Source organism: Pyxicephalus adspersus, chromosome 11 (assembly GCF_032062135.1).
Source record: "Pyxicephalus adspersus chromosome 11, UCB_Pads_2.0, whole genome shotgun sequence".
Taxonomy (NCBI): Eukaryota; Metazoa; Chordata; class Amphibia; order Anura; family Pyxicephalidae; genus Pyxicephalus; species Pyxicephalus adspersus.
In genome coordinates, this window is record NC_092868.1 from 4,438,865 (window position 1) to 4,459,362 (window position 20,498).

Sequence of the window (20,498 nt, forward strand, 5' to 3'; positions counted from 1 at the left end):
GAAATCCTGCAGCTGCGCTCATCATGTGATGATTCCGGCGGCTGCATTCATTGATGAGCACAGCTGTGGGACTTACACTAACAGGAGGAGTACCACAGCTGTATTCATGAATGCAGCCATGAGAATCCTCCTGTGCGCAATCCCCCGGCACTGGAGGTAAATGAGGGCTTGCCTGGGGGATCTCACACAGGAGGATTCCCATGGCTGCATTGCAGCCGCGGTACTCCTGCAATCATTTCCTCGATCTTCTGATGGGTCCGCAAAATCGGTTGGCCAGAATTTCGCAGGACCAATGGGAAGTACGAGGAATTTTTTTTCGAGAATGTCAGAGGCATTAAATCACATCAAGAGAGGAGTCGCTCAGATGCACCCACCTGTGTTTCACAGCGCACATCACATAGCTCTCACCACAAGGACACCCAAATATTAAAAAATGTTCTTTTTGCCACATTGTTGATCATTTTAATATATTTTCTAATCAATCAAAATATAGCATAGTGTGTGGCTCAATTAAAACATGTTAAGTAGAGGATGTGGATGCACCATTAGGCACAATGGACCTTTTTAATTGTTTTGCACGAGCAGTGATGATAGCTGAATAGTCCATTGTGTGCGTTTGACCTTTTAACTGTTCAGGGGTTAAATGAGTGACTTGGTGTGGAGATGTTTGCTGCAGCCGTGGATTTTTCAGTTCATTGGAGCAGATGAAAACATCAAAGTTGTAATACTTAAAATACTTGAAAGAAAATTATTTCATAACCCAATAGCACTCTCATTATATAATGCAATCAGGCTGTAGATGCAGCAAAAAAAAAGAAGTGGTGCATGGATAAAAACACAGCTGGAAAAGTTCTAACTATGTTGTTCTTCCTTTATTAATTTGTTTGATACGTTATGTATAATGATGCACAGGCGGTCACTGTGGGCCATTCTGTCCTCAATATCATATTGTGTCTTTGTTGATGTTCAATTGATTTTTGTTTATTTATTTTTATATATTATATATTTTTTATTTTATGTATTTATTTTTTTTGCTGTGATCATCCAAGTTAGTAATATTTTGATTTGCTATCTATCCTGGAGGCACATCATGAAGTGAGAGAACTTTCCAAAGTGGGGGCACAGACAGACTTTTCCTAACTTTCCCTGTTTTACTTCACAATCTTTGGCTTTTGCTACACTTTAAAGCTACTATACATATACATATCAGACATTTGTTGCCTAAGATGTGTACAGCAATGCTCCAACGTCATTTAATAATCCACCACTAAGGAATGATGAATGACTAATTGGGAATTACCATTGTGCATTGCTTTGGAGAAGAGCAGAACAAGGTGCAGCTTGCTCTTCCTTTCACCTCTTCTCACATTTTGGGTGTCACAGGAAACAATGACAAAAGATTATAAAAAAATATAAAAGCAGCAACAATCATCTGACAACTGTAGGGGTTTTACACAATTTTAAACTGTCATTACTTATTTATTTTTTGCTGCTTTATCATTTACTACAGCTATGAGAATTGATGTGCAATGGTGGATAAATCAGGATGATAAAGAATTACCATGTCAGTAAAGATTTGTAATGAATGACCTATAACCTAGTATTTTCGGAATGGTTCCTTAGGTTGGCAACAGGCATTGGAATTTCGTTGTTTGTGGCTTCATTACCTAGTCTGGCACAGCTCTGGCCGGCTGACACATGCCAAAGCCATGGAAGGATTCAGGCTTGCCAGCTTGCAGAAGTCCAGTATGCCCAATAAAGCTATTATAGAGGCAGACTCCAGTACTAAATGCTAATTCATTTTCTCTGTTTCTCCGTTTGCCGATGCTCTAAAAGCCTTTTTTTCCCTTTCACTCATTGTGATTGACCCCTTGCAGCTTCTTTGCCACAACACCCTGTCTATGTGCTGTACCATTCATGGGTAGGTCCTGACGAGGTCAGCAGCAGATATCAGATTTCTGGCAGGATTAACAAATATTTTCTGTTCTAGCTTTGAGCTGCTCTATACAAGATTCAAGTTCTTGGGTTCAGATAAACCTAAATTGGATTTAGCTACAACATCGTCTTCTATTGCATGTCATAAAATTGGATCAAAATTTCCAAATATAAAATAAAAATAGAAAGCTATCATCAAACTCCAGAGGTTTCCTGATCATTGCTCCCCGGGTTTGGGATGTCTGGGTGTTGTGTAGGTTGTCCAGCTCCTGGGGGTGGCCTGCTGATAGAAAACACAAACAGATTTGCACATGTGAATCGATCTAATCCAGTGTGGTGCCTTCTGGGCTCCCCTAAATAAATCTGCCCCTCAGCCCCCCTTCAATAAATCTGCCCTCCAGCCTTGCTTTCAATAAAACTGCCCTCCAGTCTTCCCTTCATTAAATATGCCCCTCAGCCCCCCTTCAATAAATCTCCCCTCCAGGCTCCTTTTCATTAAATCTGCCCTCCAAGCTCCCCTTCGTTAAATCTGCCCCTCAGCCCCCCGTTCATTAAATCTGCCCTCCAGACTCCCCTTTAATAAACCCCTTAACGTTCTAATTCCATCCAAATTTAATTTCCCTGTAATACATCTACCCTCTGGCATTCTGGGACATCCACTGCTCCAGACAAACACCCACCCACTTTTTCAATATCTCCTCCCAAATCCAGCCCACTGCGTGAATCAGCATCAAGGGTTCCTCAGAGGAGGGGCAGGGCAGCACCCTCTAACCCCCACCCCCAGTCACAATCTGCCTGTATTACACAAAAAGCACCAAAGATGACATCCTTGGGACTAAAATGAAGTATAAAAAAAATTAAAAAGTTTCTTTTAACAATTTCATTACCATGTCAGGAGAGAGGAAGGAACTGGCAAAGCCATAAGAACAGTAGATTTTGTGATTCTTGTGTGTTGAGCTCACCTGTTCCATAATACCAGAATTGTAATCAATAGGATAAACAATATGGCATCCAATATGACGGCCAATAGGATCCAGTGATGACGATTGGGATCTATAGGTTTGTCTTCTGGCCGTGAAGTAGTCATGACAGTGAAACCAATGACATGAGGAACATCTGTGATCTGGAAAAAGTGTTGCCGAGCCGAATCAATACTACTATATGCATCTAGAATATGAAAATAAACATAAAGAGAGTTTAAGATCACTTGAATGATCTCATCATACATATCATATATACTCAAATTGTAAATATATATTTACTTTTTATCTTCTTTAGGAACAGATATTCAAATACAATATCAATAAGCCCAATGTTAACAGGTTCTCTTTGCATTTAAAGAGCCAGAAACACGCTGATCTAACTTCTGTACTGGGACTATTTCTTTGAAGGTTTTGTATGTGTTTATTATCCTTTTACTTTCTTTTTTGTATTTTAGGTCATCTCTTGTATCCATGTAAGAATGACGATGGTTATAAATGGTTGGAGCGTTATGTACATGACATGTACCTGGAGAAAAATACCTGTTGGTGCCCGCAACAGCTACATGTGACAACAGACAACATTTCCTGGTTTGCAAGAAACAATATCAGTTATATTTTACTGAACTTATTAGCATCTCTGATTTTCATCTTCATACCATAAGGGTTTTTTTTTTGGACACCTGACCATCACACTGACTTATAGGGCCAACTATGGGTGAATCTTCTTCCAAATGATGGAGCTCAGGTGTGTCCAGTGAAGGGTTTTGTTAGCACTACATACATGACAATGTTGACCAGGGTTTCTCAAATAGGTGAAACCCTAGGATTCCTCTAGAAGTAGCCTGGGGTTCCCTGAGCAATTTGTAGCTCTAATGAGTTTACATGACACCAATGATCTGTAAGGATGACCTTCTTCCCCATGGTCAGCAATGTAAAAACTATTTTTCCCATTACCACCAAGCTAATGTATTATGAGTTGTGGATGTAATTATTATTGAAGGGGTTCATTGAAGACCAGAAAGCTATTTCAAAGGTTCCCCCATAATATAAAGGTTGAGAAAAGATTATGTAGACGGTTGTGCTCTGTTTTTTTCTCTTGCAGCATGACTTTGCCCCTGTGTACAAAGACATCTCTATAAAGACATGGCTTGACCAGTTGTGGAGGAACTTGAGTATCCTGCACACGGCCCTGACCCCAACCCTATAGAACTCCTTCGAAACAATTGGAACATTAATTGCGTGCCAGGTTTTCTCATCCAACATCAATAGCTGACCTTACAAATGGGCACAAATACACGTAGGCACACCTAAAAGTCTAACACAATTAATGGAGGCCATTATAGCTGACCATGGTTTGAATGTTGGGTGTCAAACAAGCCCATATAGGTACACATACAAGTATAGTGGTTAGGTGTTGGAAAATATTTGACTATGTATATATAATCAAGTGGAAGTTACAGAGTTATGTCTATAAGTATTTTCTTAGTTTGCCAAAACCCCACTCATGGCTGGCAGCATTATGCAAGCACAGGCTCTGCTTCGGAACTCGTATGACCATAACACAGGCACTCTGTATTTCTCTATCATTTCCTACCCCTGAAATCTGCTCAATCAAGGAAATTCATAATTTTCAATATCATCTAATTGAGGAAGCCAATAGGTGAAATGTGTCGGGTAAAGGAGAAATATTTGGCTTCTTTTTCTCTGAGATGCTGATATATTAGGAAATTTGATGTATAGCTTTTGGTCGGAACCCCCCATCTACTAATGGGGATGATTATTTACCTGCGTAGAAACTTGAATATTATGTTTGTTGCAAATATCATTTGTACTATTTATATGTATGAAATCAACACATAACTAATTACATATTTTCAAAAAAAAATTCTTTGCTTTAGTTTTCTTGCCTCTAATATTTATTATATTTGACCATATAGACAATAGTTTGTTGTTTGCTGTGTTATTACTATACCTTGATATATTCCAGGCTGGCTTTTCATGTTACCATTCTCCAAGAAGAATTGCTCATTCTGCAGTTTAGTTACTAGAATTAATAAGGAGCTGTTGGCAATCAAAGCCTCGGATTCCATGTCATTGCATACTGTAGGCTGTAGACTTTTGTTTGATGGTGCAATATTGCAGAAAAAGTCCAAATGTTTCTTGACTGCCAGGTAGGTATTGTAGAGGCTGTCCTTTGTCTCAAAGCTGTACACGTGCCATGGTTGTGTTGTGTTGGCCACTGGAGAGGCTGGAAATAAAATTGTGTAAATGACAGCTCACAAAACACTCTGCTCTAAAGGCAACACAAGACATTTTTAGGAATGCATTGTATCAGCCACTCCAGGAGCTCTAAGAACTTTAGTATATGGCGAATTTTGGGATTTTGTCTATCTGATCAATTCAAAAAGTCAAAAATGTTCCATAACTTACAATTAGTCTGGGAAATTGGTTTTAAAAGAAGCCATGATGTAAAGGAAGTACAAGGTTCCCACCATCACATCCTATGGATATTAAATAATAGTAAACTGCGAATACCTAGATACTTTGGTGATGGTGGTGGTTGTTTTGGGAGTGGTGACTGGAGATGTTTCCAGATCACAGATCAATAGGCGGCAGAGTGCTCAGATTCCCATTTACTATCAATCATGCTCTGCAAGCAGACAGCAGTGCTGGATCATCTGATGGCAACTCTGGACCAAAGCCTAGGGCCCATGCATGTCTAAGGGCCAAGATACAATCTTTATGCTCAAACCAGGATTACAGCACAGTTGGTTAGAGTTGTGCACCTTCCAGTAAATGGAGAGAACTCTTGTAGGCAACTGCAGCCTAATAGGCAGAACCATTCAAACATAGACAACTGGAACTGGGTGTCTTCTGTGCCCATTGCTGTCCTCATTAGTGTCAGCCAAAGTGATTAGAGGCTAAAGCTGCTACGTTCCTAGGATCCCATTCTTCCTTTATTCTCAGATTGAGTCGTTCTGCTGCAGGAAGCACAAATCCACAGAGAAAACAGAGAAGAGTGCCTGACGTAACAAGAAATGGAGAGTGCAGCAGTGATCGGTGTTATGGACTGGACTCATGGACTATGAAGGGGAGTCTCTTTTGCCTGTTTCACAGATTGCAATTCTGTAGAAACCTTCATTTAAAATAAAGGTGTGCATTTCTATTGATTTATTACTTCGGATCAGTATCTGGCTTTAATTAATTAACTTGTAGAGTTCAAGGAACATGTGACATGAGTTCTGGATAGAACAAAAAGCTGAAATGTCCTAAGAAATGTGGGCGGTAGTTGGGGTTTGGGGTAAGATGGAAAACCACACATTAAAATTAACTTTACATTGTTGGTAATATACCGGAACTTTACGGGCGGTCATTGCTTTGCATGAAAAAACACTTTTTCTAACTAACTCCTTTTACATCTTCCAAAATCTTTATCACACAGAACATAAAATGTCATGTTATCCCTCCTATGTTAATAACTAATCTTTTTTTGCCATTCAACAAAAGCAGACATATCATATCCCAGACGTGTTGACAGCCAATATTTCTCTATAGTTACTGCAGAGCAGTACATTTTGTTCCTAGCATTACTCAAATTTGGTCTGTTTGGTATAGCAACTATGAAAGGTGGGGTTGGAGGACAAATTTATTGAAGGCAAGGCTGGGGAGGGGATTTATTGAATAGGGGTCTGGAGGGCGGATTGATTGAAGGGGAAGCTGGAGGGCGGACTGATTGAAGTGGAGGCTGAAGGGCAGGTTTAATATTTATTCCCCCCCAAAAAAAATAATCCATACCTCCCTTACTGATACCAAATGTGTCAACATTTTAGCACTGCAAAACCATTGCTAGCCTAACTTTTTGTGTGGTCACTGAAACAGGAAGCAAGAAAAATCTGTCCAATAAAAATACAGACACGTCATAATATTTTACTCAAAATAATTTATAAATTCTTAAAATTTACTTACATTGTACACCACAGTTGAAGTCGACAACCCAAAAGAGCATAAGACTGATAGAAAAGGTCATTATTTTACCTGTCAACGCACAAATAAAATAATTACAAACTACTCAACCTGAAATTTTGTAAATTCTAAATACAATCCAGGTGAATCAAAATCAAAGAAGATTAAAATCTTATAGTTAATTATTTTCAGAAATGTGGACAAGCCCGGCCACTGCCAGCATGTTGCAAAGAAGGACCCTTGCTGGGAAGCTGTGGTCTTTCTGCTGAGGTCAGATACGTCATCTGTTAAGTCAGAGCTCCAATAAGCAAGGCCAATGCTCCCAATCTGAATGCAGAGCTATGGGGATCTGACTGAAACAGAAAGGATACAAAAATATCAATAATACTTTGTATTATGTAATATGTGCTATAACTGGCTCATGATTCATGGAACTGTTACCAGAGATTATTCAATTTAGCAACTCACAAACAGATTGCCCCCCCCCCCCCCCCTTCTGTCTTTACCACTGTGGCAGTAAATACGGAAGGAGAAACCCATAAATTGGTTGGATACATAGGTCACATATGGTCACACATGCATGGGTAGTCAACATGAGAAAATTTTTTAGGAAGACATGATATAGAGCTTCCATAGTGTGTGATAGAGTGATGTGAGCAGAAGCCAGAAGAATAAAGAAGATGGCTTTGCCCACTTTCCCATCTGCGCTGGAATGAAGAATCCAGGACAGTGTGGGACCTACTGGTGGAACTGAGGGTTTTTCACCAGTAAAGGTAAGTGATTTTTTTTTGTGAAAGTTCCTCCATATATATATATATATATATATATATACACACATATATATATATACATATATATATATATATATATATATATATATATTTGTAACTTTTGACTTAAGCCTAGATTTCTGCCCACTCACATGGCCAAAACATACAGGAGTAAAAGCCTAACTCCAGCCACAGAATAAACTAAGAATAAAAGCTAAGCCATTGCCTTACAACAAGCAGGAGATTCCTGCTTCATTAGTGCCAACCTCCAATAGAGTGTTTCTCAACCTTTTTAACATGGGGAAGCCTATGGTCAGCCGTTATTGACCTTGTTACCATGGGGGGAACCTTGAAATAACTTTCAGAACCTCAAGGAAACCTTTTTATGATTAATATATCCACAGCTCACAGTACATTATTGTGGTGACCAGTAGGAGGAATTCCAGTTCTATTGCTAACCAATGGGACCCTTGCAGATAGCCAAAAAGATCATTGGTGTCACTTAAACCTGATGATCACAAATTGCTCATTGCTCAAGGAACCCCTAGCTACCCCTGGATTGTTTGAGAAACTCTGCTTCCTAGGAAACAGTGGAAATTGGAGTGTTTGCTACAAATGCCCAGATTGCCACCCTTGCCACAATCACCAGTTGGCAATGGGCTCCATACACTACTTGCAAGCATAATGATCAATTACTCTATTCAAGTAAACTCTTTATTAAAAGGCCAATAAAAGCCAATCAGCACAGTTTGCAGCTAATTAAATGTGAAAGCATTGTAAGAAGAGATTTTAGATTTTCCTATGAAACTGCTGAATCATTTTCTAATTGGGAAAGTTCTGCCTTTTTTGTAAAATATGAAATGCAAAGAAAAAGGTGCAATTAAAGTGCATGCCAGGGTAATAAATGCCGGGGTGATAAATACCAGGGTAATATATATTATATATACAGTACACCTTTGCAATGCGGTCACTGATTTATTAAAGCCCTCCAAGACTGAGGAAGATAGACTATCAAGGAAGAACCTGGGGTATCCAGAAAATCTGTACCAGATTTCTTAAATTATTTGCTATTTTGGCATCTGTTCCCATTCCAGGATTGCTGGATCACCTAAGTGGGAGCTGGAAAGCTTTGATTGATCAGATCCACTCTGTATGACAGCACACAGCTTTTGTGGGGTGTCAGCCTTTTCTTGTTATGATTCTAACTGCAAACCTCTATGAAAAAAAAATCCTGCGACCTTATTGCAGTGTTTTTGGTGATGCATCACTGACAGCCAGGAATAGTAGTCCATGTAAAACATAGGTGTGAGAGAACTGATTGTGGGAAAAAAGGAATTTCCCAATAATTCCAAATTTGATAGATCCATTTCTAATGGATAGACCGAAGACTGAATAAATTGCTCAATTTCTAACCGCCCCACGTAAATATCCAACAATTTAGCCCAAATCCCAATTTGTACCACCTTGGACGCACCAGGATTGAGAAATCCATTCTTTGGTCTCCAGGATTAAGGTGACAACATCATACTGAAATCCTGAGCAGTGTTGTCAGCTCTGTTGACCCATTTCCAGAACCATTCTCTCTCTCTCCTGTGTGTGCCATTGTGTGAGAGATTGGGAAAGCATCAGAGTTCTGTAGTCCAGCATAACTAAAGCAGCGTACACCTTCCCAATTCTTTCCAGCTACAAAAGCATGACAGATAAACTAATGAGCACTGAGCACACAGCACCGTTCTGGGGAAGTGAGCAGCACCCCCCTGTGCTCTTCTCCATGGACTTGCATTGTGGTTGTTCACAGATGGTAATTCAGGACGAGCCCGACTGTTCGTATCAGGCAAGAATTATCTGACATGTGTACATGTAGACTGGACTGACAAGGTGGATGAGGATTTCAGTGCAGCTCTGTCCCCATATTATAGAAATGTAAGAGCTCATTAGATTTCTGGTCCATCAACAAGTGTTTAAAGCATGAAACATAGGGAAAGGTTATTGCATTTTCTATTATTTGCCATTTGATATGAACCCATCAATGAATATCCTCCCCTATGCACATCAACCTTAAAACTTCCAGAATATAACATTCCTGCACTGACTTTGTATTCCTCATGCAATTTTCATTCTATACTGTAATATTGTAAAGGGTAAGGAAACAAAACAATAGAAAGTTATGAGAAAGGAAAAAAGTTATACTTACAGTATCTTGACACACTGCACCCAACACACGACTCGTCTGACTTTGTAAAGATCATAATCAACGGAAGGAGGAAGAGCACCTTAGTAATAGAATTGTGTATGAATCACCGTCATGTGACCTACTGCAAAAAAATCACTGACAAGAAATTCCACTTTGTGATCAAATGAAAATGCAACATAATAAAACTATGTGCTCAAATAACAATACCAATAAATATTACACAGCTCAACATAAGACATTTTTTTCACATGCCGAGGATTTTTTAATACATTTAGTGTATTTCAGATCTGCTGAATCCAGAATTAACATCAGTTACATTGCATTGGCTCTAGTTCTTGTGATACAGGAATTGGAATAGATGATTTTACCAACAACAAATGCTGACACAGCATATTATTATCAATCTTTATTTACACCAATGTTTTGCATTTTACATAATACATTTAGCATTATTTTCTTTTTATTCATACATTTTCTTTTTTTACAAGTGGGAGTACAGTGATTTGGAATCAGCAAGACGACCTGTGCCGCATGGTGCTGATGTTCCCATAGCAGTGTTCAGTCCCTGATTTTCCTGTATCTGACATGGAGGATATACAGGGAGTGTGATCCAGGAGTTAGCAATGGAAGTGAATATGAAGGAAGTGTTTCATCAAACCAGCGGATCCCCCAAGAAGAGCTCAATGATTTAATATGTGACCTAAGTCTGTCACAACAAACATCTGAACTTTTAGCATCCAGGACTGTCTGAGACCGGAAGGTAATACAACGCTATAAGACAAGAGAGGTGACACTCCGACCATATTTCAGTGAAGATGGAGACTTTGGCCCTGATTCATTAAAGCTCTCCAAGGCTGGGGATAATACACTTTCACCAGTGAAGCTGGGTGATCCAACAAACCTGGGATGGATTCAAAGCATTTGCTAGCAAATAGCAAATGACATTGAACAAATCCATTCCAGATTTGCTGGATCACCCAGCTTCACTGGTGAAAGTGTATTATCCCCAGCCTTGGAGAGCTTTAATGAATCAGGCCCTTTGTGTGTAATATCCATCCCTGGACTACTAGCCCATATGGGAGGACCAGAATACCGAGCAGAAGACCGGCCGCTTTTCATAGACAGTTCCACTTGAAGTTTGAAATCTGTTTTACTGCATAATGGCACCTGCTATGCATCAATTCCAATTGTTCACTCAACAAAACCTAAAGAAGAATATGAAAATATCAAAATGGTCTTACAAAAGCTTTGCTATCATGAATACCAATGGTCCATATGTGTTGATATAAAAGTCACAAAGTCCCCATGTTTTATCTGCTTGTGGGATAGAAGAGCAAAGCAGGATCACTGGAAGAAAGTGACATGACCTCCAAGGGAAAACATGAAAGAAGGTGCAGCGACATCATTACCGAGCCAATGGCTGACAAAGAAAAAGTCATTCTCCCTGCACTACACATAAAGTTGGGATTATTGAAGCAATTTGTTAGAGCTCTGAACAAGGACGGTGATTGTTTCAAATACATTTGTAGATTCTTCATGGATTGGGTACTGAAAAAATAAAAGCAGGAATCTTTGATGGACCCCAGATTCAGAAACTGATAAATGATTCAAATGTCACAAGTTACATGACTGATACTGAAGCTTCTGCCTGGCACAGCTATGTCATGGTTGTCAGGAACTTCCTGTAACCATAAAGCACAAAATTATGAAGAACTGCTACAAAACTTGCTCTTATACTTTAAAAATTGGGGTGCTACTATGACCATAAATGTACACTATCTCCATAGCCATATGTAAACATTTCCAGAAAACCTTGGCGATTTCAGTGAGGAACAAAGGGGAGAGGATCCATCAAGATATAAAGGTGATGGAAGAAAGGTATCAGGGCAGATGGGACAGACACATGATGGCAGACTACTGCTGGAGACATCAACGTGATTGTCCTGATCATCAGCATAGGGAAATCATACAAACAGAGTTTTTCAATGACTTCTTGGTGATTAGTTCTGTACATATACTGAATATAGAATATATTGACATTAAGTATTTCAAAAATGTATTTTGTATACATAGGCATATCTAGTTTATTTTGCTTAATTTTCATGTTACATTAGTTTTCTGTGAGGTTATTATATGTGAGGTTATTATAACTAGAGCCAATCTAACAAAACCAATACCATATGTGGAATCTGTGCATCAAACATAACCTAAAATTACTTTAATCTGTTTGGCAAGAAAATATTTGTTGACCAGTGTTATATATTATTATTATTATTATTATTAATAAACAGTATTTATATAGCGCCAACATATTACGCAGCGCTGTACATTAAATATATATATGTGTGTGTGTGTGTGTGTTTCTCCACCAGGGTTCCTTGAGCAATTTGCACCTCCCAGGTTAGGTTTGGTGACACCAATGATCTTTTTGGCTATGTGTAAGGGTGACATTCTTTCCAAAGGCCGGCATTGGCATTCTTTCCACTCATCACCAGGCTAATATACTGTGAGCTATGGAAATATTATAGAAAGGGTTCTCTGAAAGTCTGAAAGTTATTTAAAGGGTTCCCCCCATGTTAAGAGGGTGGAGAAAGGTTGTATATAGATATGTTGACTACATATTGAATTCCTCCAATTTTCACATTTATCCCAGGAGTTTTCTAGTCGCCCATGTGATATCCGTGGGTTCTCTTCTACCTATGGCAGTGAAGAATGTTCTTTGCCCTACATCCAACGGCTCCCTGTAGAATCTGCTAGCTTCTGCTAGAGAATGAGGATGTGGTTTATTGGTGATTCATCTTTCTCTGAAAGGAATAGTATCACATCTAAAAACATATTTTGAGATATTTTGAAATGTTGAGATAATTTGCCTGTACAAAAAACTGATGGGCTAAATGACACTTTTGTCATCTTCTGCAAAAGCCACACTTATAAAAGCGCCAATGTCCAACAATTGGCTGCAGCCCCCCATACCCATTGACCTACTAGAAATCCAGAGAGAACATAACAAACTTAACGAGAAGGAGGAAAAAAGACTCTGAGAAGTGCTTGGCAAGAGGGACTTTAGAGGTGTAATAAATTATAAAGAGAAAAAGTTTTTTAAAAGAATTAACACTTAATTAGTTTTAACATTTATTTAGATTTCATTATTAAAAAACATTTAAAAAGAACATACAGCATATATCACATTCTATAACAAATCATTTATATTTCCTATTGACATCTCTCTGTTCAAATAGATATTTTAACATCAATTTTGTTCTAATTTATTATTCTCAACGCATTTCATAGAGTTTATCTACTTCTTCAGGAGAATTAGAACAACAAGAATACAGAAATCTCCAAAAAGAAAAGGTGTAAAAATACAAAAGTGCACATAATAAATACAACATTTAAGAGTTATAAATGCCATCAAAAATACACAATGGCTTATGGGTCCCTGGCTCAGGAATGGAATTGCTGTAAATTGAAACAAAGCAATGGTGGATCAAACTTAGATGGAAAAGTATCAAATAACCTATTTGATCCTTTACCGAGAAATCTGATTATGTTTTGTCAGCCCTTGGCCAGTTCTTCCCTTCTGGACTACAAACTCCTTCTTTGCTGACAAAACTTTTGGGATTTCAGTGCAGTAGAAAAAATGCTTTATAAAGAATTTACAGCTCATTGAATTTCTGGCATGTTGTGGTATTTTATGGACTTTTACTAGTAGAGATATTTTTTTCGCCAAGAGGAACTTTTTATTTTATGAATGAAGTTTATTTAGATCTCTTTTTTATCATATGAAAACATGTACTCAGCTTGTTGCACTTTCTCAAAGCAAAGCAGGTTGTCCAAATATTTAAATTAGATATTAGGGGAATTATTAGAGCTAATCTTGCTGTGAGTGGTTTTCAATGGGAGTGTAAGGTTATGTTTTGTTTGGCCATGAGGTTGCAGTGTGTTTAGAGCTTCCTCGTGCCGGGAAATTGCTGCCTTTTGTAGTGATCCTGCATTTAGCTTTTCCCCGCGGCAGCCCCATACAAGGAGGGGCGGATAAAGGACTTTGCTTATAGATGCAGATTTTGCGCCTTCCCCGGGTAAGTTAAAACATGTGACCTGGAAATAAAAAGCCAACCTGGCCAGCTGCCTAGGAAGGGGAGCATGGTCTGAGTCTCGATCCCCTTAAAGTGGAACTGTCATTAGCTTTATCGGTGGATAGGCCTTGACCCTTCCATGATCCTAGTTCAAGTCAGATCTGCATCGTCCTGTCTTCTTTCTTCATTGCGGCACAAAGAGAGAAAAGAGAGGGTGCAGTATTGAATTGCTAAGTTAGAAAGGAGATAGTTCAGAGGTGGAGTGCAGTAATAGAAAAAAGAAGTGCAGAGGCGAATGAAGCGATCAGTAGTGCAAAAAGTGAAACATACTGAAAAGAGAGGCCGCTGGCAGTATTTTGTTGTCCTATGCAGGGGTTCATGGGGAAGAAAGAGCACCACTGTCTTGCTTGGGACACCAAAATCGACAGAAATGGCAAGAAGATATAACCTATAGTGAGGTGTTCCAAAAGGAACAAAGAAGTCTCCAGCCAAGCATTCCTAGAACAGAGGTTATCTTCATGTCTAGATACCATCACCAATGCCCCAAATCATACGGTTTATCCATTTGCATGGATCTATCCACTTTGAAATAAAACCTTTGCATTTGGAATTGGTGACGGAAAGCTTGCAGGCCGGTTGGTAATATAACAGCAGGCACCATTCCCAATGGCTAGGGGTTGGGGTGGCAATGTTCCTATTGATTGGTACCTGCACTGCTTGCATTATAAATATATATGATGATGTATTGAATGAATGCAGAGCTGTATTAAAGTGTTACTCTACTATACTGTGCATATGTAGCTCAATGTATGATCTTGGCACACCTGGATACCAGAAAGTTTTTTGATGTCATTGATGTTAGTAATTTCCCCTCTGTTGCACATGACTGCACATACGAAATCTGAACGTTCTCTGCAGCTATTTTAAAAAAGAAAACGCAATGGAAAGTGATGCTCTTTCATATGTCGCTCTCTGATTTGCTCTTGTAATGACATGACTGAAGTCCCAGCTGATTGGTTCAATAATCCTAATGATAACAGAGACGGCTCATCAAAGCATTGAACATCTAATATTCTTTCCACACTATTGCCATGTTTTAAATTGTGTTGCTCTACAACGCTATCTACAGCCACTTTATGCCAACAAAGTACTCGAGATATGACTATATGGCATTTCTCAGGACAGGTAACATGTTTGTGGTTTACAACTTTCTCAATAGGAAGCCCTTGTGACAGAGTGGCAACGGAGGAGAACAATTGCTAGATAGTGACAAAGCTAAGGAACAGTTGAATAGGCCTCATAAGCCTTTCGGCAGACAGTCAATAGTCATGGCATTTAGTGTTAATGTACAATGTTTTCTTTGTGTTTCAGGGAGTTAGGAGGCCTACGGCAAATAGGCTGCAGCAAGCCAGCCACCCATCATAGTGCAGCCCAATATAGCCATACCCGCCTTTTAGCTAGAGATAGCCATATGTTGGTCTTAGTAATGGAATATTTAGCTCTACTAACCCAATATTTAAGCTAGGCCCCAGGCAACTGAAAACAAACACAATATAGCCAAATGTTTGTGGACAGCTGACCATCGCACCCATATAAGCTTGCTGCATATTCCATGTTATAATAAGGAGTTGCCTTCCCTTTCCATTGAGGCTGTAACAACCTCTACCCTTCTAGATTCGCTTTCCACTAGGTTCTGGATAATGTTAAAAGTGCTTTTTGTGGAACTGATATTTGATGAGAAAACCTGGCTCAGTAGGATTGAGATTAGGTACTGATGTTGGATGAGACGATCTAACATGCACTTGGAGTTCCAGTTCATCCCAATGGTCTTCGGTAAAGATGATGTCAGGTACTGATGATGGATTAGAAGACCTATCGAGTAAACTGTGTTTCAGCTCATTTGAAAAGTCTTCGGTAGGGATGAGGTCAGGTACTGACGTAACTCGGACTTGAGTTCTAGTTCACCCCAAAAGTAGGGATGAGGTCAGGTACTGATGATGGATGAGGAGACCTAACTCAGACTTGAGTTCCAGTTCACCCCAAAGGTCTTCGGGAAGGATGTCAGGTACTAATGATGGATGAGAAGACCTAACTTAGACTTAAGTTCCAGTTCACCCCAAAGGTCTTCGGTAGAGATGAGGTCAGGTACAGATGATGGATGAGGAGACCTAACTCAGACCTGAGTTCCAGTTCAACTCAAAGGTGTTCATTGGGGTCGAGGTTAGGTATGTATGATGAATGATAAGTCTAGGCTGACAGTTCATCCCACATGTGTTTAATAGGGTTGGGGTCAGGGCTCTATTCTGACCAGAACACTATTGTTCCTTTACACTAGACTGATCATGCCATGTACTTTTGGAACTGGCTATATACACAAGGACACAGCCATGTTAGAACAGAAAAGTGTCCTCACCAAACTGTTACCACATGGTTGAACGAGTAAAGTTGACAATACTAATGGTATACAGAGGTATTGAAGTATGAACAGTATAACATATTTTATATCCCTGAACACAATGACTTGGAAGGGTGTTTTTATATTTTTTACTTCATATGTATAACTATATAGGTCAGTTGAAATAACTGAATTCATAATTACCCACAACTGTATAAGCAATGTTTGCCAAACCAAGCCCGAGTGCGTGTCTAAACAGAAGTTGTACGAGTCCTGCATAGTTCATACTGAATTACATAACTCTATACAGACCAGACTGCGTTTTTTTCAAACAGAATATCGTTATCGTCAAACCACAATGATTTCTGCGATAGAGGTTAGAAATTTCAGCTTGAGAAGTGACCAGCTCTGGTAAAAATGTAATTTTTTTAAATCAATATTTGTAGTTAAATCTGAAGATTATTTTATCTTTATGTTATCTTCTGTGGTTTCTCTTACCAACCATTTTTATATGATAATGATGATAATTAATAGAAAGCTTCTTTTTCATAATCAGCTCTTTAGATCATCACTTCATCCTGTGCTCCGCATTGCAGGCCGATCATTGCTAGCAGTGTTGTACACAGCTTGGTGAAAACAAGAACCTGTGGTTACCGACATGTGAGACCGAGCCTACGCGATTGGCAAAGATGAAATCAGTTAATGAAAGGTGTGGGAAAGGTCAGGCTGAAGATAAAGGGCTGGATGATGTGGACATTCACCATTTAGGATATATATCTGATTTGTTGCAGCTTTTTACACAGAAAAAAAGAGTAAGCACTTTTACCATTCCTATAACATTTTTCAGATGTTTAATCAGGTTGAAAAAAAATGCCCATCAAGTTCAACCACTACGGAAATACACATATCCCAGATAAAAGCCTAAAGACATAGTTGATCCAGAGGAAGGCAAAAAAACTCTGACTCATTTTGCTCCAACAGGGGAATAAATTCCATGAGGCAATCCGTAGCTACTATGGTCAACATTATGTACCCAGGAGTCGTAACAGACAGGAAACCCTGCTCGCACAAAAGTGTTACCATGGGTCCATTTATTTATCCTAAAAACACTAAAAAGCAGAACCGTCATACATTTTTTTCTGAAGCCACATTCTGCATCTAGAAGTGGCTTGACATCCCTGCAGCCTCCATAGAGAATTGGTTCACTTCTGTGAAAGCCATGAGCCTGTTTTCACCCCATTAATTGCCAAATTATATTACATACAGCTATGGAGATTTAAGAGAAGGTACAACCTGTAGATACTGGATGTCCTTGGCAAGGAAAGGATTACCTAATATTATTTCCGGTGTGGTTGGTGGTTGGTACTATCCAGCCGTGTAGAGGGAATTACCCAGGAAACAGATACCAACGCGTAATCCTAAACTTAGTAATTTAATGCTTCCTGAATAGGACAGATCTTACAAATCTATTAAGTTGTTCTAAGAACCAGAAAAAAACAAATATAAGAAGGTTTTTTTGACAAAAGTGTGTATTGTATTAATGGTGTAAGCTCATAGTATGATACAATACATATAATATAGATCTTGCGAAAGCTAATAAAGACATAGCTAGGCCCTACATGCGCTATTCAATAATCATCTATTAGTGTGCATAGATTCAATACCGCCAGTGTTTTAGGGTAGAGTAGTAGGTCGCCTGCATTAGACAGAAATACCCGACACGTTTTGCCCAGTGCAAGCTTCTTCAGGGGTAGCGGGGCTTAATCGTTACTTTAGACCAATACTTGATATTGTCTACATATGTTACAAGCATAGGTTAATAAGTTATTTGCAAGTTATTACAACAATATAGGAAAATTCTAGTGCAACAAGTCTAAATCATGTTAACGTAAAGATATACAAAATCAACATCTATATAAAGATAGTAGCGAGACAGGCAGAACATTTTCACATCAGTATAGCATTTAATACAAGTAGTACATGAAAATTAAGAAGTAATAAGTGGATATTAAATTTCAATATTCAAAGGATATTATATATGAAAATAATGATATTTGAGGATGTATAGGAAGTGACAAATAGGGCTTTGAGTATAACCACCACGTGTATCACTCTACATCTACCTTGGTCTAACAACCAACCTTAAGGGTCCGTTCAATGTGCTCATTGTGATGAGGCGCCATGGCTGTGGTGTTTGTTGTTCATTTTGACGTTCTCCTCCACTTCACAAGGTCGTTCTCTGCCAGCCACTCTTTACCCGCACAACTGGTCCAATACCCATCACATAGCTTAGTGCAAGTCTCTCAGCTTTCAGAGATTCTCACTTGCAAGTTTGCAGGTCAGGTGCTATAACATTAAATCAAAGTTCAGGGAGCTAAGAATTTATAACCCAGCGAGTTGTCTGTATTTTTAAATTATCCAATCATGTTTAAACAAATTACTTTGCATTGTATTTGTACGTGATCAAGTACATTAAAAGAAAAACAGCTACAATATTACTCAAAGTAACCCAGCAGCAGTTTATTAGGTAAAGCAATGTTAGGTCATGGTCAAGAGCATGGAAATTCCCAAGGAGCTCAGCAGTTTCTTTCACTGCACGTTGCCCTAAATAAACCATTGTGTGTAGGTGGAGATACAAATATCACCAGGAGCCCAAATTTGGTGTAGGATAAGGATTTATTAAATACACTTGTGTAGAAAATACAAGTCAACAGGTGTTGGATAGAACAGGTTTTACTGACTTTTTTACATGGAGGAACTCTTGAAATAAGGTGAACCCCTTCTATAATTTCTTTTACCAAATTGCATTAGGTTGGTGGTCAGTGGGAAGAATGTTTCATTTAGCCCACATTGGGGTCACTTAAACTGACTAAACTCAGTCACAAATTGCTAACTGGATTTGGAAATAAAATCATAGTGTCCAATGCGATTATAAAAATAAAGAAAATACATAAATTATTAAAATCAACATTCATTCTTCCCTTTTTCTAAGTTACAGTTGAAAAACATTTTGGGGAATTGGAGTCCACGAAAGATGAACCCCCATATAAGAAACCCAACTCTATTATCATTGAATTAACAACCAACAGCCCAATTTGTGGAGATAAATAGGATGTAAGACAAACTTTCTTCAAAGTATGAGGTTCTCTGTTTGCAAAAATGGTCTCTGTTGGATGACTTGAACTGCATTCTGGTTCCACTGGACTTTTTCTGGACTTTTTATTAAAATGATGGATTTCCTCTCATTTTGACTGTTGATTGTGAAAGTGATAGAACTTCCATGGAGGCATTGACACCTGGAAAACCATATTATAAAAATAAATGTCCCATAACTCATGGATGGTCGGATATGTGGAGTACCTAGACAGTGTTAATGTCAAGAGAAGTACCGTATTTTTCGGACCATAAGACGCACTGGACCATAAGACGCACCAGTTTTTTAGAGAAGGGAAATGAAGAAAAAAAAGATTCTGAAACAAATAGTGTCCTAAAATATTTTATGTGCATTAAAAACCAACATCACAGTCATAAACACAGGGTAAGTATTTGCTTTCAGTTGTAATCCGATTGTCATACAATGTATGACAATCGGATTGCAATATAACGTTTGTTTACATTTTACCCACCTGGTGAGAAAAGTTCGGGTATAACACTTTTTGCAAAAGTTTTTACCCCGAACATGGTCGGGCTTAACGGCCAGGTGGTTAAAGAATCTTTGAGGGTGGGTGTCTAAATGTTGTACTGCTTCGGTCTTATCTATGACCATCAGCGATTGATCATATTGAATAAATTGGGAAAGTGAGGGGGCTGACGGAACCAACCACTGTTTACGTAGACTTCACTTAAAGATAATAAAAAATGTGCTGCGTAGGTAGAGCATATTTGATACGAAATATACGTTAGGGCAGTAATTTATTATCCTCGTCCACCAAGTGGGCCAAAGTCTAAACACCCCTTTGAACCCAGAAATTATAGGCTTGGTGCATGTGACCCTGGGGGTAACACAGAGTGGAACAAATAGGGGTCGCCATAGTAGCCCCATGTCTGCAGCCATTTAGCTTTTTGCGTTCCCTCCATGCCAGTAGAGTGTCCCTAAATAGTAAATTATTTTGAATAGTATGAGGTACATCACCACTTGGCTGCCCAATCAAACAGTACATCCAGGTCTACTTGTAGATTATA

The 20,498-nt window shown here is 38.8% G+C and overlaps 1 protein-coding gene across 1 annotated transcript; it reads right to left on the reverse strand.

The window, feature by feature from the left end:
- Window positions 1-998: 998 nt before the first annotated feature.
- LOC140340311 (uncharacterized) lies at window positions 999-9,891 on the reverse strand. Its single transcript, XM_072425393.1, has 5 exons — window positions 9,846-9,891; window positions 6,885-6,953; window positions 4,891-5,166; window positions 2,898-3,102; window positions 999-2,215 (listed from the first exon to the last, which is right to left on the reverse strand). The coding sequence occupies exons 2-5, from the start codon at window positions 6,943-6,945 to the stop codon at window positions 2,131-2,133; spliced, it is 627 nt and encodes a 208-aa protein (XP_072281494.1). The 5' UTR covers window positions 6,946-6,953; window positions 9,846-9,891; the 3' UTR covers window positions 999-2,130.
- Between the last annotated feature and the right edge of the window lie 10,607 nt (window positions 9,892-20,498).